Source organism: Notolabrus celidotus, chromosome 16, assembly GCF_009762535.1.
Source record: "Notolabrus celidotus isolate fNotCel1 chromosome 16, fNotCel1.pri, whole genome shotgun sequence".
Lineage (NCBI taxonomy): Eukaryota > Metazoa > Chordata > Actinopteri > Labriformes > Labridae > Notolabrus > Notolabrus celidotus.
Genome location: NC_048287.1, coordinates 16,714,743 through 16,731,443, shown reverse-complemented (window position 1 = coordinate 16,731,443; position 16,701 = coordinate 16,714,743). Strand labels below are relative to the sequence as shown.

Sequence of the window (16,701 nt, the reverse complement as noted above, 5' to 3'; positions counted from 1 at the left end):
ATCCTATGGTACAATAATGTTCAATTGCACACACTGCAGACAGGCCTGTTACATTTGTAGCTCTTTTGTTTATTTGGTTCTAAGAAGAAATAGCTCCATAAGTACAAAAACAAAAAGCTTAACTTCGGCTTTGAAAACTGGGGCTTCAATGAAGCTGTGAGGGATCTGCACAGCATTCAGTTCACTTAAGATAAATGAAGGACACAGTATGATAGTTAACAAGACAACACTCCTTCACTCATTATTTCAGTAGGCCTATAGTGGAGGTCTGGACACCCATGAAGATATCAATGTACAGATTTACCCCGGTAAACATCTGACTGACCATTTGGCAAGCCATGATAACTTGGAAACGAATCATGAGCACTCACTGGTAAACCCCCCGTCATATTTACATGCAATTTGAATATGTAGACTGAGAAATGGTTAATGCACCCTTCTTACAAAGAGTGTTAATTACATATTTCAATGAGCTGACAGGTTCATGGTCTACTATCAATTCTCTGAATACAGTTTCACATTTATACCATTTTTTTCCTAGGCCTTTATCACACTGCACAAAAAACATAAATCCTGATTAGACAAATACTGCAATGATCTATAACCTAGAGTTAGACAGACGTACTTGCAAAGATTGAAAAACAAAGTTTAGACAGCAGCCCAAAACACTGAAAAGTGTTACAAATGATCACACTAAAGGGGTACATTCTGGTGCATTATCTTACATCACTATAAATACAAAAATATCACACCAGCATCATCCATTCAACTTTAAAGCTGTAAAAGTTAGAAGGACAAGGGCCAAGGCATGAGAGGCCTGTGTCTGATTATTATAATGTTCTGGTAACAACCCGCACAAACAGGTGAGCTCACAGACAGAGAAATAAGAGGGTTCTCTTAATAAAATCCAAGTGAATAAATAATTTGTTGGAAACAGAACAAGAACCACTGGTCACCACACAGGGGACACAGACACTTTGCAAAATAAAGAGCAGCGGCCGATCAGTTTGGCGTGTTTCAGTAGCAGGAGAGTCAGGTATCTAGTCAGGAGAGAGAATTCAGTCAGTTTGAAGAGTTGTAGCGTCCTCCTGGAAGATTATTCAGACGTGAACGCAGCTCTTTTCGGACCTGGGTCACCCTCGCCAGTTTCCGTTTGTATTCCTGAAAAAGCCAAAAAGGTGCGTAAGAGGTCAAATTTCTTAAAGTCTGAAGGGTTAACAAGGTTTTCTTCATTTAAGAAACACTCAAAGGCAACTCATTGAGTAGTAAATGGCTGTATTTAGGAGAGGAGGAAGGTGTAAAAACAAGGAGAAAAATAGATAAGTCTGTATTGAATATTACATCACATAATGTGCTGTTGATTAAAGTGTCCTTAAACGTAACAACTCAAAGTGGGATTTCTGGCAGAATATTGCCATTAGACATTTTATGTTTTTCCTTACAATTAGTTGTTTACATGATAAAGTTAGTGTAGCATCTTGTTCGAACCACAGAATGCATGGGGAGATAAGTTGCATCATTGTTTTAGCCTCATGTTCATGTCCAACTTGCAACATGTTTAATATTCCCTTCAATTTAAGAAACATGAACAGCAATCAAAGTAAAATATATTTTCCTCCATATATCTCTGAGAACACCAAATAACACGTTTAAATATTTAGATTTATTTTACTCTTGGAAGTAAAGAAGACTAAACAAGGTACAGGGAGCTTGTAAACTTCTATCAAACTGACACATTGACGACGTTAAGAGTTCCCTAAATCTGTACAAAGATCAGCTATTTAACTTCATGGAGGATATGAAAGTTAAAAAAAAAATCCTCTCATAATCCTGTTTCACTTCTTGTGTTTCTACTTTGCTTACTATAAAAGATGCATGTAGGTGTGTAGTTTGAAATGAACATTTCCTTCAGCCATTGGAGGATTTAAGTTCAATCTGAGTCTTGATTTTCCAACTACATAACTGACTTCCAACCAATCAATGAGTGAAATAGTGTTTTCTATTTTAAGACTTCAAACATGCCGTCTGTTTTTATTGATTTTGTTGGCATTAGGAGATGTCCTATGCTGAGTTAATTCACTTTTTCTTTCAGCCAGCCTTTGAATCAACTTTGAACAGAGGTTTATGATTAATGTCCACATTACAAAATAAGGTATAACTATTAATAGAAAACATATTTAAAACTGGAAGTTTGAACAATACATGTATCAACTGAAGCTTAAAGTTACAGCAAAATAAAAGCACTCACAAAATTGGTTTTATTTTTTATTTTCATTTTTTTTTATTACAACAGAAGATACATTTATGGAGTATTTTGTCCTCTTGGAATCCTGTGAATAAAAGCTGGACAGTTAATGTCACCAGAAATAAGGATAGCTATGAATAAAACAAGACAACTTTGCGGAAGATTTTCATGGTGAAGAGTTTTGGTTGACACTTACCTGAATACGCACGGAGTTATTATTTGGTGAAAAAGATATGAAAAAGATTTAATGAAAATGTGTTTGTAATGCTAGCCGGCCTAACGCTCAAATTAACATTTACAACCTGATTCAGTAACATAGCAGGTATTCTGCAAGAGTATGCAACAAGCTGAAATAAATGAATAGAAGTGTTACTTAAAGAGGTTGAAAGACAAGAGGTGTCAGCACACAGAGCAGAAATGAATAATGAGACACGGACATGAAAAAGCACGCACACAATGACAGTTATTGAAAGGCAAAAAAGTGAGTTTACGCACTTCTAGTTTCTGCTCGTTCTCGACCAAACCGTCCTTCTGGCTCTGCAGGAACACCGTTAGTGTGCGCGTTAGCTGTCTCCGATCGTCAATCTCTGCAGCCAGGCGGCCGCTGTAGTCTGCTAGCAACATGCAGGCCTCCTCCACTAGCCGGGAGAGCCGCTCTCCTGATTCCTTATCTACAATCGAGAGAAGCACATAGAGAGAGGGGAAGAGTGCTTAAAACAAATCAGTACAGAGGGGTCAATGAAAGGACGTTCAGATATCTTTTAATACTGGGACAATTTTATAAGCTCTTGGATGATAAAAGGCAAATTAAACTTTTTTTTCCATGTCACAGGGAGGCATTCTGAGCACATTTTTATGTTTGATAATTCAGTGTTGTGCCGAGAAGCCCCTCAGCTTTTATTGAAGTTAGGGCACTTTGATTTTTGTCCTTTCTTTTATCCAATTTCATAGTGGTTGCATGACCAAGACATTGAGGTATAGTGAACAATCTTTAAATCTCTAAACAAGTCATTCACTGTCTGCTTCTTAGTATATGTTAAATACGTAAAGTAAAACTCTTGTGGGATTAAGCAACAGTGTCCTGCCTCCTACCTGTGATTCTGTGAAGCAGCGACGTGTCTTGCACCTCAGCAGGAAGAGAGGAGATGCGCTGACGCAGCACGGAGTCGCCGGAGGCTGCGTTTTCCAGCTCCTGCAGAGCTCGGATTAAGTCTGCTGTCTGAGGTGGAGGGAAGATGATAAGCAGAGAGGGGGGAGAGAGACAAGCAGGGAGTGGGAGAGAGGTAGAGTAAGTGAGTAGCAAAAACAAATGTGTCACATCTGAAAAATATTGTATAGTACATATAGGAGGAGGTAGATGTATCAACTGTATAGTGTCACAAAGTGATTTGGTTAAGAGCACTGTTAAATCTGAGCCCTTTATTAATAGCATTACTGATTGTCTAAGCCTGCACCTGTGGGGGCTCGGCTGGGGAGCTCTGGGTGGCAAAGTCCTCATCATCTGGTTGGATTGCCTCATATGACCTCTTCCTCGCCTTCTTTTCTCCATCTGGGATTTACAACAAGAAAAACATCACAGGAGTCCTGTTTTATAGCTTCAATAACATGGAGAATATAATCCTGATGCTATGTGCCCTGTCATTAAGCCAATCAACTATGGTGTTAACGTATATTTCTAACAGAAAGACCTCACCTTCTCAAAGCTCTAGCTTGAAAATGCAACTTTTTGGATATGTGGACCTATGTAGGAAAATATTCTTGAACTTACCCAGGACTTGTGAGAGTTGATCCAGCAGGTTGTTTTCGTACACTGCTCTCTCCTGCCAGATGGACAAAACACGACCCAACTGTTTCTTACAACCATCCTCCCCATCTCTGAACGAGAAACACAACAAATAGGATTAATTCTTAGGAAGAAGAGTACACAGAGTATCTAAATCACATTTTCAGATGCAAGTCTTTCACATCCCTTACTACAGTTTCATAAGTCACACATGTTAAAACCAAACTTCTGCATCAGTGTCTTTATAAAATGTCAAAAGATAAACGATTACCTGTTTACATGTTTGAATGCATCAACAATGACCGGTGCAAAGTCCTGGGTGAATTCTGGTCCTTTCTTCTTGCTGTTCTGAATGACGTCATTGGCCAGGTAGAGGAAGGTAAGCTTGCGTGAAACCTGAGCTGCAAACATGCAAATAAACACAGACAAAAATATATTTTACACCATAACAGTGGTGTAAAATGTTCAGGACTACTTACAAGGAAATACTACCTCATTACAAATGTGTTGTAATATTCTTTCTAACAGGCAACTCACATCCAACCACAACTAATAACACATTTCTCCTGCAACAAATACAGAGTCACATTATCGCACAAATACTGGTGCATGTTTGTTGTTTTTAGACACATAATAGTCAACACAGATCTGGGAGGAAAGCTCCAGCAAAAGGTGCTGTCTCCTCGGACCAATTCATCATACAAACTGCACCCTCCTTTCAGTCTGCAGACAAGCTTCAAAAATACAACATCCACTTGAGAGTTCATTAGCGTGTTGACTAGCACCCTAAGGAGAAGTGTGCCAGTATTAACCACAGGTAAAGCAACAAACCCTGTTTATGTTTCTGTTCTTAGAGACAGTATTTTTGTCCCTCGATTTGGATAGGTTTGTTTACAAGTTGTATACAATTAAATACACAAACATATCAGTTTGCAATCTCTTAGTCCTAATGGCAGTATATTCCAAACATTCAGTTTAGTTTCTCTTGCATTAACAGTGACATAGAATGTATTTTGAACACAGTATAACACAGAGTCAATAAATGGGATTAAACAGTGAATAACCTTCAAATCACAGGTCACAATTTGTGTATCATTTTAAAGAAAATGTATAAGTTTACAGCTATCATGATGTTGCATTACCTGCTTGATAGAAGTTAATATATGCAGGAAACTAACTCAATCATAAGTAATGGTTAAGTGTGAGTGTCAGTACAACTGTAACACAAAATTGACTCACAAAACGCATAGGTTAACTGCACAGATATGAGATTAGTGTATCAATTACCCTGATCCAGGGCATCTTTTACTCCTAGTGAGTCTAAAATTCCCCCCGGGGAACAATAAGGTTTATTTTTAATAGAACCTATTTCGGGTCTATTGTTAAAGAAAAGAAGATGAAGGTGGACTTTCAGAAACTGTTGTTTTTGTCACTTTGGAAGTGGCAGAAGCTAACACTGTGAACATAATACTAACATACCATTGTCTTTCAAGCTCATATGACGCACACTAGAGCAAATCATGGCTAATTTAAGCTCAATATTGACTCTCCTTTTAGCTCTATTTGAAGTTTCCACTGACTCCTGAGGAAAATGTCACTCTTTACACCTTAAATGCTCTACTACGGTCACCAGTTTGCTTCTACCTGTGTCAGTTGTTTGGAGCTTAAGTATGGTATACATAAAGAGTTACAGCGCCAGCTGATAATGATATCATAAGAGCAGTATGTCCAATCAAAACAGTAGAGCCAAACAATGACCTGAAAGTTGCTTAAAGTCAGAGGAACATGTTAAGTCAGGGTGATTTCTCCACAGGTTCATCATGACAAATAACTTCCCTTCCTTCAGTCATGAGTTGGCGATCAAAGAAGTATCAATTACCAGTGGTGGACAGTAACAAAGTAAATTTACTTGAGTACAGTACTTAAGTACATTTTTTGAGTATCTGTACTTTACCTGAGTATTAATGTTGGGGGGAACTTATTACTTTTACTCCATTACATTCATAAGACAGTTATTGTACTTTTTACTCCACTACATTTCTATCAGTGCTCTAGTTACTCACTACTTTTGCTTTGAAGTCAGCTCATGAATTGCCTTCTCTTTTCTGAAATCTGATCCCTAAGACAGTAAAATGTGTTTCTGTAGTTCTGTTTGTCTCAGTGGTTTAGTCGTACCTGTATATTGTGCGTCTCCACGGTTGAACATGGAGCAAACACAGAGCAAAATTCACTCAGATCAGGCAGTTCATTTAGAGGTGGTAATGATGGCTATAATTCTCCACCTGAGCACCCATGGTCATATCTTCTATGTATTCTTGACTGCCATCATGCTTTGTTAGTATACAACGTTTTGAAAGTTTTGAAGAAGTACTTTGAATACTTAAGTATTTTTAAAAGCAAGTACTCCAGTACTTTAACTCAAGTAATAATCTGACAGAGCAACTTTCACTTGTATTGGAGTAATGTTTGACCAGGAATATCTATACTTTGACTTAAGTAATGAAGCTGTGTACTTCGTCCACCACTGTCAATTACAGACGCTTTAAAGCTGTATTAAGTGTTTTCTGACCACGTGGGACATTTCAAGAGGATGCAGATATGTTGTTACCTATGCAGTATGTCATGGCAATCGTGTCAGCTTTCATTTGATCGCTTGCAGCTTTTCAAATGACACAATTTTAACCACAACAGCAGAGCTAAGGCTACTTTTTGATGCACCTCTTGAGAATTTATCGCCCTGTGAATAAGCTAAATAACAATCGCAGCGAGCAAGATGCTGCTAAAGTGTGGCCTTATACAGAGTTCAGTCATAAAAACACTATTGACATTGTTCAATTTTCAAAAGCTAACATTAGCATACACTGTGCAAATGGTGAAAGCCAGAGGATATATGTATCGGTCTTTCTGTGCAGTATAATGAAGGGGAGCTGGGTGGTTAATGCTAGCAGATCATTGCTGTAAGTCAGGTCAGGGCTGCTGACACAAAATTGTTCAAAGTAGCTCTGCACAAAAGTTGGTTAGCGTTAGCGGCTATTGTGCAAAGACATGCTGCATAAGTTAACTTTTGCATGAGCTTTGGATAGTTTTAAAAGTTTAAATCTGTCTCAACCAGAGCTATATATAAGCCAGTTTCTGTAGCCGACAATTCACAGTTATATGTAACTTATCTGTGACTTGAGGAGGCTTGTTAGCTGTCTTTATTTAAGGGAAACTAGCTAGCTCATGCCGACCTTACCTTTTTTCAGTTCGTTGATCCAAACATTGACAATGGTCTTCGAGTGTTTTCTGTGGTGTATAAGCCACAAAGACAACGTCTGCACACTCTGCTGAGAGTTGCTCAGCTCGGATAGTTTCTTTTCTAAAGCTGCCTCAGAGAAAGCTGACATCTTGTCGAGACTGTGCAGAGTAAAAAGGGGGACGCTGAGAGAGGCAGCTTCAGAATAATGTTCTCCCAGACGGCTCCTCTAAAGCTGTCTTACAGCTAGTTAGCCGATCGATACAGTGAGGGGAGCCATCCAAATTAAAGGCCACACGTCTGCTATTATTAAGTCTTGCTGTTTGTGCTAACCGGCTAACGACGTCCTCGCATTGGTGTTGTGTGCGACTGTCTCTCCGGTTTAGCTCCGGGCAACACAAGCCTGCAGGAGAGACCAGCTTCCGTACAGCAGCTGAGGTGCGTTCACGTCTGATGGAATTTACTGATTTCACTACCAAAATCCACCTTTCAGTTCTCTGCAACTTATCGAGTATTTCGCAGGAGCCTCGTGTATTAAGGGTTGAACTGATTGATTTAACCTTATGAAAACAAGTTTGAGGTCAAATTAAATTGCAGTATTTGTGTTTGTTTGCAGAGCGTAGTGCTGATCACAGTTACCTCTAATGTACTTAATATATTTAGGAATTAGGGAGAAAACTGCTTTTTATTCAACAATTTAGTTTACAGAGCTTATTCAGATTCACAATTTTTTAATTTGCATCGATTTATGATTGATTAATAGATGTATATTGCTTTTTTTTTTACGGCAACTCAGTGTAAGTATTCTCCTTTTATACACCTTAGTCCATATATACACCACCAGTCAAAAGTTTGGAAACACCTTCTCATTCAAGGGTTTGTATTTATTTGAATTATTTGAAACACTGTAGAGTCATACCAAAGACATCAAAACTATAAAATAACATAAATGGAATTATTTAATTAACAAAAAAGTGTTAAACAAAGCAGAATATGTTTTATATTTTAGATTCTGTAGCCTCCTTTTTCCTTCATGACAGCTTTGCATCCTCTTGGTATTCTCTCAGTCTGCTTCATGAAGTTGTCTCCTGGAATGGTTTCTTATTAGCATGAGCCTTGTCAAGAGTTCATTTGTAGAATGACTTGCCTTCTTAATGTGTTTGAGACCATCAATTCTGTTGTTCAGAGGTAGGGTTAGTACTCAATGGATAGCCCTATTTGACTACTGCTGTAATCTATATTATGGCAAAACCATATTATTTCATAGTTTTGATGTCTTCAGTATTAAACAAAATGTCGAAAATAATTAAAATAAATAAAAAACATTGAATGAAAAGGTTTGTCCAAACTTTTGACTTGCAGTGTACAGTCTTTGACTGACAAGAAACACTGCAAAATAATACAACTGACTTCAGCAACTCAACAGACCTTCTTTTATGACATTAACCTTTATTTTCAAAAAAAATTAGTCATCATACATTTGATACATTTTCAACTTTGGAGTTCTTCCAGTCACAGTCGGACATAGAAAAGAAAGAAATAGAAAAGTCAATTGCATTCCATATATTGATGACAAATATTAACCAGAAGCTCAGTATGATGAAACTTTTACAACTTCTGTTGTTTCTATAAAGCAAATCAAACCAATATAAAATTTCCCCCAATATGCCTTGCATGGAAAATCAATATAAAGGCATTATATAACTAGATCACACAAATCCCCATCAGAATCATACAATGGGATATTTTGTCAGACTGAATAACGTCGAGTCTAAACATTTAAGTACGCACATAACTGACTTTGGTGGCACAGCAGGTTTCATCAGTGCAAGATAAAAATCCCTCTATTAGGAGATTCCCATTTCTGGCAGAAACCAGAGGCTTTATTTGAGGACACATCAGAGACACCACTGCACTATTACGAGCCGTGTTGGGCTGTATCAAGTGTCTTTCATTCAATGGGGAAATAAGTGCCATTGTACGGTTCTCATATGCAGAATTAATAATAAGACAAGAAGTCATCAGCCACACTAACCAGAGGTTGTGACTCAAGTTCAGAGTAGGCTCGATGATGTGAGGAAACTGCTGGCGACAGGTTGTCTATGGTTTCGTTTCATAGTAAGGGTTAGGTATCACCCAGCGGCTTCCTGGAATGGCTTGATATAGGGCATATGCTGTCACACAACTTAAGGGAGCTGTCTGCACATGGCCAGTAGTGAGCTTCTTGCATTTCTCTCTGTTCAATTTCAAATGATGTACTGTGCTGCCACTGTGAGCGAGGGGATCTCCTGAACAATGGTGCACATTGATCCTCACAGGATTTAAGTGAACATTTGATCAACCAGGTAGTCCATTCTGCCATCAACAGCTGTCTGTAGACTTGGACCATTTTGTGCCATATACTGATGATGGGCCTGTTGTTGATAATAATCGCTATAATAGTTATAATAGTCATAGTAGTTACAACCGAGAGGTGCATGTGAGATCGCCTCCGATTGTGTATTTTCTGTTGGCACTTCTGTATGAACTGTACTCTGGGAAGTTGGCGTGTACCATTCCACATGTCCGTAGGAAGCATAATAAGACGCCCAGTCCGGAGTGGGGCACCCAGGAGGCAGCATCCACTCATTTTGCACTTGTGGGTAGTTATTTCTCCATTCTCTGTTCAACATCTCACTTGATGGGTCTTGAGGTGTGTTTTGTCCATTGTCATTGTTTCCCTCATGAGAGATTTGTTCCTCTCTCCCACTGAAGTTTCTATATTGGTTCAAATGCTCATCACCACTTTGGAAACCCATCTCCTCTCCAGATATTTTGACTGTGATGTTTCTTTCTGACCCCAAGGTGGTGTCAAAGTTCAACAAATTTTCTTCTGATCCAGACTCTGTGGAGTGGATTCGATCTGAGCCTGATGGTAACATGTACTCCCATGCCTCTGGTTGGAAGGTGTCCTCGCAGAAAGACGTCCTTCTCAGCAGCAGTGAACCTTGACTGTGCGGCAGGCTTACCCTGAACACAGTAGTTCTCTTTTCCATCATCTTCTTTGCTGTCTTTCTCCCTTTTCTGCTTTCTGACAGCGATGTGGCACCTGTCTCTGTCATTTCTCTGTTCCCATTGGGCCCTTTAAGAAAAATTCAAATGTGGCTCAAACTGTTAGAAAATATTGAAAAAGGGTGTGGCTCCTTTAGAGTGAGAAGTTGCGTTTAAATGAGACACACCTTGGATGTCAGTCTGTGTCCATCCCTCGCACAGCATCTTTAAACCTGGAAAACAAAATCATACTGGAAATATACAGAGAAAAAAATAGGCATTCATTTTTGCACTATAAATAGGAGGTAAAAGTGTTATCCTCAAATGCTGGAAAAGAAAGATAAAGTGTCATACTCACATCATTAATCAATCCAAAAGAGCTGAAAGCTGGAGCTAACTTGAAAACAAGAAAAGAGTGCATCTCTACTTACACCAGTGATAACTTCTCTCAGTCAGCTGGACGCAGAGGGATTCTGGTGGTTTAACCACCTGGAATATGAAGTTTGAACATTTCAGATATATAAGTTTGAGATGATTTTGGTACAGAAAATACAAGTTAATGTACAGCTAACATGAATATTAATCATAATCTGTAAAATTGGTAAATATGAAACCTGTAGCTCTCCTCTGCCCTCCTCCTGCTCCACACTCTTGGCCAGTGACTGAAGAAGCTGATAGTCTTCGCTAGTACTTGCTGTCAACACCTCCATCAGCTCAGGACGAGTTTCCACCTGCACACATAAACATTTTCAGTTGAATTCACCTTCACATATTCCCTGCAGTTTTTGGATAGGTATTGATACAGAATGGATGTGTTGCATTTAGATTTTTGATCCAAGACAAACTGACCAAGTAGTTTACAAGATGGGATGAGCTGGTTAGGTGATCAATGATGTTTTTGGTGGATCTGATGCGGCAGCAGTGACATAAGAAACAGTACGTGTGGCCATCTTCACCTCTACACTCAACCACTCTGGAAACACCTGATTCAAAAACATAAAAGGGGCTTCTTTTAAAGCAATAGCTTGATATTCAGTGAAAGTCATTTAAACTCTTTCTTCTTACTAGTTCAAAGAGATCAGATTCACTTCCAACCCTATACAGAAATAATGAGACTAGGGCCAACAGTTGATAAGCTTGACTCAAAGAGGAAACTAAGTCAGCAGTGTTCCAGAGGAGTTCAAGAAACTATTATTTTTTAGGCCTGTCAGTGATGACGCAACAATTGAGATGCGTTTAACATCCCAAAACCACAAATTTTTTTGTAATTGCTTACCATTTTTTACCCATGTCAGTTCACCATCCTCCTGCTGCTGCTGTGAGGAGAGATAACAACACTACAGGCGCTGTTGGCCTAGTGGCTTAAGCGTGCGCCCCATATACAGAGGCTAAGTCTTCGATGCAGCAGCTGTAGGTTTGGCAGCAGTAGTGCCTTACAAAAATCGACATGTATTATTTCCTCAGTCTACAACCTACTCTATAGGTCTCATCTTCAGTTTACACCCGCTGTATGTTGCCATTATTTTTTATCTGTACTCACCAATGAGAGGCTCAGTTCCTCTATAGCTATCAAGAAAGCTGAAGCCGCTCTCTGATGACCTAAAGGCATCAAGGAACATGTCAGGGTTGGTATCAGACCATCTCTGTTGGTTTTCAGAAAGCAACACAGTCCTCTGTGGCTGCACGGATGATGCCTCAAAGTGGCTCTCAGGTTCGAGCCGTACATGTCGAGTTCTTAAGATTTGGATCAGAGTAACTGCTGTGGGTTAGAAGGAGAATGACATTGATATTTGAAAAAATGGTTGCATCTAACATAGTAAAAAAATAAAAGGATGGTAGGGTGGGGCAATTGTCACTTACCCTCACTTTCACTGAATACTGCCATTGTTTGGTATATAGCATCTTCTAGCTCTATAAGCTTAACACAAAAACACAAACAAATTGATTACTTATATCCAAAACACCACACTGCAAAGACAAACAGTCAAAATAACACACCTGTACTTCTCCAGGGCCCTCTTTTCCTTCAAGTGTCTTTGCTATCTCCATCAGTGGCCAGGCCAGCTTAGACAGGTCACAGTTCTCCTTCCATTCAGACACTAAATCCGGGTGCCAGGCTCTCTGTAAAGCAAAACATCTCCTGTTTAAACACCACAGTCTATGGCAGAAGAATAAAAAATGGTCTTCCTTTCACAGCGCTACTTACAATGTAGTTGTATCTGTGGAGACTCCCCATAATGTGGTTCCGTATGTCATCTTTACTAAGTCGACACACGCACACCTCACAAAGGTACAATACTTCTCTGTCTTGTGCACCCATCTTCAAACATTCTGTGATACAGCCCAGACCTGAATGTACAGAAAAGGACTATCCATCTCAGCTTACACAATGTGAAATCAGAAGTCCAACATGAGTATTTCTTTTTCAACTTACCAATAATGGGCTGTAGTCTTTTCTTGTTGTTTAGATACACTGTCAGAGAATCCAACAGCCGGCTCTTCGGAGGACATCCTAGAAAAAAGAAAATGCATCTGACAAACAAGAATACAGCAAAGCAGTGTAGCCATGAGAGCGCCCATAAAGAGAAGGAAAGTGTACCTTTGTTTGCTTCAGTTGGCTGCATGCTGAAGTTGTAGATTCACCACCTGCAGTGTAGTTGCAATTTTGAGACATAAATGAAACTGTAGTGAGATGGCTGGAGTATTTTAGATTTCTGTCTCAGTAGCAAGATAAAATGAAGCAATAACATTAGGAGCATAAGAATCTAAAATATCTTCTTCTTTTGAAGGTTTGTATATAAGTGGTATTATTTACACATTGAATCATACTTGTACAGTATTTGGACATGAGTCTATCCATATTACAGACCCATATGTTGTAATAGCAGTGGCTGTAACCATACCTGTAACCCAAAGCTACATCTATAAGGCAACTGGACTAGTAGAAATTCTTGAAGCGATTCACCTCTCACCCGAAGACTTCTTCAGTTCTGACCAGACTGGGGAAGAGCTAGAAAATATAAGCCTCTAACAGTCATTGGTGTGTCCAGGTAGTCACAAAGGGTCCTAAGTAGGGTCGTTAGCCTATGGTATGGGATAACAATTGTTTCGGAAATTTCTGTTTCTTGAAAGAAAGAGTAACTCAGAGCGAAGTACTTGTCTTTCTTTGTAATTTATTCTTGCAAGAAAGAGAGTCTCACAGCAACAGTCTTCCTAGACGGTCAAAGAGAGAGTCCCAGGGAAGAGTTTCCCTATTTAAACACCTTCGAACATTGTATCTTTCTAACATTTTAAATACATGTTTTCATTGGACAATAATCATCAGCAATACATTTTCAGTCATTTCATTGGTCATTTGACATCTGCAGTTTTACACGTACAACTTTGTGGTGGAAAATTACTGAGTTAGATGTTTTTCTGATGTGCTTGTGTAAGACTGATAGTGCAAGTGCAGTTTCTCCAAAGGGCGCAGACGGGGGGTTTGATGGAAACTGGTGCAGGTGCAGAGTTTCTCCAAGGCCGCAGACGGGAGGTTTCCTGTACTCCCATCCTAGCTTTCCCACGTAGCTTGCTTACGTATCCTGTTATGCTCTCTCATGTGTCCTGTTTCTACTTCGTCAATGATCTCTGTTAGACTAGATGATTTTACCTTTTTTTGGAGGAGCTTCCTGTCATATGCCACACGTGCTTTCACTGGTTCATATACTCTGCTTTCATGCACTTTTGGGGAGGAAGCCTGACTGAGAGAAATTCACTCGTTGTCACTGCTTTCTCCCTCTTTGCAAAGAGTGTTGATAATAAAACTTGGCAAAAGACAACCATTTGTTTCAGTTCATTTCCTCCATCACACTGACATCATAACCTAAACAAGAAATTGCCATTACAACTTCTACTTTCACCGCCATCAGAGGTGAAGGCTTCACATCTTCGGTTTCTCTTATCTCAGTGTAGGCATAGGAGTGAAGGCAGGCTGACCTTCAGTTTTGCTACAAACAACAGCTTTCTGTGGACACAAACAATAGCTCTCTGTGGTGTAGGATATACAACAGTAACTCAGAAGTTAATCAGCAGTGTTCTTCTCTAAAAACAACAACGAAATCATATGGAATACATCATACACACAGGAATTTGTCACCACACAATGCTTTGTCGTTTGTTGCTGTTCTCCTATCTGTTAGAAATGTGCTTTTTGGAGGTTTTGATGAAGGCCCAGCTAGGATCCTCCTATCCATACCTATCTGGGGTTTCAGAGAAACTCCGGAGGATCTTCAATAAACACAACATCCCGGTTCATTTCGAGCCTTGCAACTGAGACAAAAACTGGTTCACCCCAAGGACAAAACACCTCAGCGCAAAAGGAGTAATGTAGTTTATTCCTTACAATGTAACAAAGACTGCAGGGAACTGTACATTGGTGAAACAAAACAACCCCTCCACAGACGCATGGTCCAACACAAGTACGGTGGCCCTGAAGTGGGAATCACAACAGCAATTCAGAAAACACAACAGCGATTCAGAAAACACGATATTAACCAAACTGGAAGAAGTAGGTACCCTCGTAATGTCGTAGTGTTTTCTAATTTTCAGTTGTGTTTTCTGATTTGCCGTTGTGATTTCCACTTCAGGGCCACCGTACAGAAGAGCCTGCTCCTACGGCCAGGACTGAACATGCCAGCTGTATATACACCTCAAGGACAAGGGACACTCTATTGGGGACAGCCAGGTCCAGATCCTGGACCGAGAGGAAAGTTGGTAGGAAAGAGGGGTGAATAAAGCCATCTATGCTTGAACCACCTTCTCTTAACAGAGGTGGTGGACTAAGACACCATTTGTCTCCAGCACACAACACTGTCTTGAATTCTCTCTCAAAACAAGTAAGACCACACTCACACCAGACATCATTTGACTCTAACGACCCACAGCTGACCCATCAACCTAACCACTGCCAGAAACTAGGCTAACGACCCTACCTAGGACCCTTTGTGACTACCTGGACACCCCCACGACTGTTGGAGGCTTATATTGTATAGCTCTTCCCCAGTCTGGTCAGAACAGAACTGAAGAAGTCTTTCAGAGGAGAGATGAAACATCTTCAAGAATTTCTACCAGTCCAGTTGCCTTACGGATCAAGCTTTGAATTAGACCTGGATGACTGAGAACCAGGGGCGTCACCAGACCCACTTTACTGGGGCACGTGCCTCAGTATAAATGAGCTGTGCCCCTGTATCAGGGGCGGACTGGCCATCGGAAGTAAAGGAAAAGACTTTAGGCGCTGTTGTTAATGTGTTGCATCCACCGCAGTGTTTCCCATGCACTCATTAATTCCTAAACAAGTGAAGTCCCACTATCCCCAGCACTGCTTTGGGTTAAAAAAACATCATTAAATTCACAATGGTTTGAAAGCTTTCCCTGGTTATAATATTCTGTAAATAGAGATGCAGCTTTTTGTTTCTCAATTAGGATGTTTGGTCAACACATGAAACATGACACATTTGTGAGCACTGGTTTCACTAACTAGAAAAAAGCTCTGGATGTCTTTAGAGGGCACGAGAAAACACCTGCCCATAAAAAGTGTGTGTGTGTGTGTGAGTGAGTGAGTGAGTGAGTGAGTGAGTGAGTGAGTGAGTGAGTGAGTGAGTGAGTGAGTGAGAGAGAGAGAGAGAGAGAGAGAGAGAGAGAGAGAGAGAGGAAGGGGAAATAGTAGGGGACCTGTGCCCCAGTAGAACTTTATGCCTAGCAACGCCCCTGCTAAGAACCTTCACTGACATACCTGTAACCAGCAGGTGGCGCTTTGAGACCACTGCTTGCTCATGCAGGGTCAAGATAAGATAAGACGTCTCACAGTAACAATGTCCAGGTCATTCAAAGTTTGTGTTTTGGACAAAAAAAAAAAAAAACAGCTCAAACTTCTGTCACAGCAAGTCGGGTAAAGTTTAAGTGGTAGACTATATCACAACATAGTCATCAATAGAGAATTGGAAACAACAGATACAGGATATATAAACCCATGGATAAAGACAGCTGCATACTGTCACTCAGATATCTTAATTTAAGCTGTGTGTTAGTTAATTAATTACAGCAACAGTGAACTAACAGTTCATGTGAATTTACAGCGATAGAGTTTACAGTTAATTTAACAAACACATTTAAACCGACAGAAGTATCGTGAACTAACTAAAGTACATTTTAAAGTAGCTCAACCGTGGAAAGTCTCATTTCAACGTGCCACGACAACAGCTTGTTCACAAGATCAAACATCTCTAAATTCATGTATTCCTACCGTCATGAGCGTGGTTTCCAAGTGTCCCCGGGGAGCGTGCTGCTAGAATCCGTAGTGAAGATGCACCACAGGTTAAAAAGTTAACCGTTGTAGTGATTTGTCGGTCGCGAACGATCCGGCTCTAAGAA

General features: G+C 39.9%; 2 protein-coding genes across 6 annotated transcripts; both read right to left on the bottom strand.

Annotated features, from left to right (window-relative positions):
* Window positions 1-48: 48 nt before the first annotated feature.
* LOC117827755 (regulation of nuclear pre-mRNA domain-containing protein 1A-like) lies at window positions 49-7,723 on the bottom strand. Of its 4 annotated transcripts, XM_034704512.1 has the most exons (8): window positions 7,264-7,723; window positions 4,300-4,429; window positions 4,014-4,120; window positions 3,700-3,794; window positions 3,338-3,464; window positions 2,741-2,916; window positions 2,442-2,592; window positions 2,307-2,330 (listed from the first exon to the last, which is right to left on the bottom strand). In XM_034704512.1, the coding sequence occupies exons 1-7, from the start codon at window positions 7,412-7,414 to the stop codon at window positions 2,461-2,463; spliced, it is 918 nt and encodes a 305-aa protein (XP_034560403.1). In that variant the 5' UTR covers window positions 7,415-7,723; the 3' UTR covers window positions 2,307-2,330; window positions 2,442-2,460. The 4 variants fall into 4 exon arrangements, with proteins under 4 accessions (XP_034560405.1, XP_034560406.1, XP_034560403.1 ...); XM_034704514.1 differs by lacking the exons at window positions 2,307-2,330; window positions 2,442-2,592 and adding an exon at window positions 49-1,161 and having other exon boundaries at window positions 7,264-7,719; XM_034704515.1 differs by lacking the exon at window positions 2,442-2,592 and having other exon boundaries at window positions 2,253-2,330; window positions 7,264-7,721.
* A 969-nt stretch (window positions 7,724-8,692) lies between these two features.
* On the bottom strand, window positions 8,693-16,701 carry si:ch211-199g17.2. 2 transcript variants are annotated; one of them, XM_034704751.1, is made up of 12 exons: window positions 16,574-16,701; window positions 12,893-12,939; window positions 12,728-12,805; window positions 12,500-12,642; window positions 12,292-12,414; window positions 12,154-12,211; window positions 11,834-12,049; window positions 11,143-11,276; window positions 10,908-11,024; window positions 10,725-10,782; window positions 10,482-10,526; window positions 8,693-10,384 (listed from the first exon to the last, which is right to left on the bottom strand). In XM_034704751.1, the coding sequence occupies exons 2-12, from the start codon at window positions 12,915-12,917 to the stop codon at window positions 9,585-9,587; spliced, it is 1,797 nt and encodes a 598-aa protein (XP_034560642.1). In that variant the 5' UTR covers window positions 12,918-12,939; window positions 16,574-16,701; the 3' UTR covers window positions 8,693-9,584. The 2 variants fall into 2 exon arrangements, with proteins under 2 accessions (XP_034560642.1, XP_034560641.1); XM_034704750.1 differs by having other exon boundaries at window positions 11,834-12,052; window positions 16,574-16,700.

Excerpts from the sequence above, each read along its gene's own strand:
- LOC117827755 (XM_034704512.1), bottom strand. The coding sequence starts at position 7,414 with ATGTCAGCTTTCTCTGAGGCAGCTTTAGAAAAGAAACTATCCGAGCTG. Across the intron at positions 4,121-4,299 it reads GCATTCAAACATGTAAACAG|AGATGGGGAGGATGGTTGTA; the intron begins GTAATCGTTTAT and ends TTTCTCGTTCAG. Across the intron at positions 3,795-4,013 it reads TCAACTCTCACAAGTCCTGG|ATGGAGAAAAGAAGGCGAGG; the intron begins GTAAGTTCAAGA and ends TGTAAATCCCAG.
- si:ch211-199g17.2 (XM_034704750.1), bottom strand. The coding sequence starts at position 12,917 with ATGCAGCCAACTGAAGCAAACAAAG. Across the intron at positions 11,277-11,833 it reads AGGAACTGAGCCTCTCATTG|GTGTTTCCAGAGTGGTTGAG; the intron begins GTGAGTACAGAT and ends TTTTTGAATCAG. Across the intron at positions 10,783-10,907 it reads AGGGCAGAGGAGAGCTACAG|GTGGTTAAACCACCAGAATC; the intron begins GTTTCATATTTA and ends TTCATATTCCAG.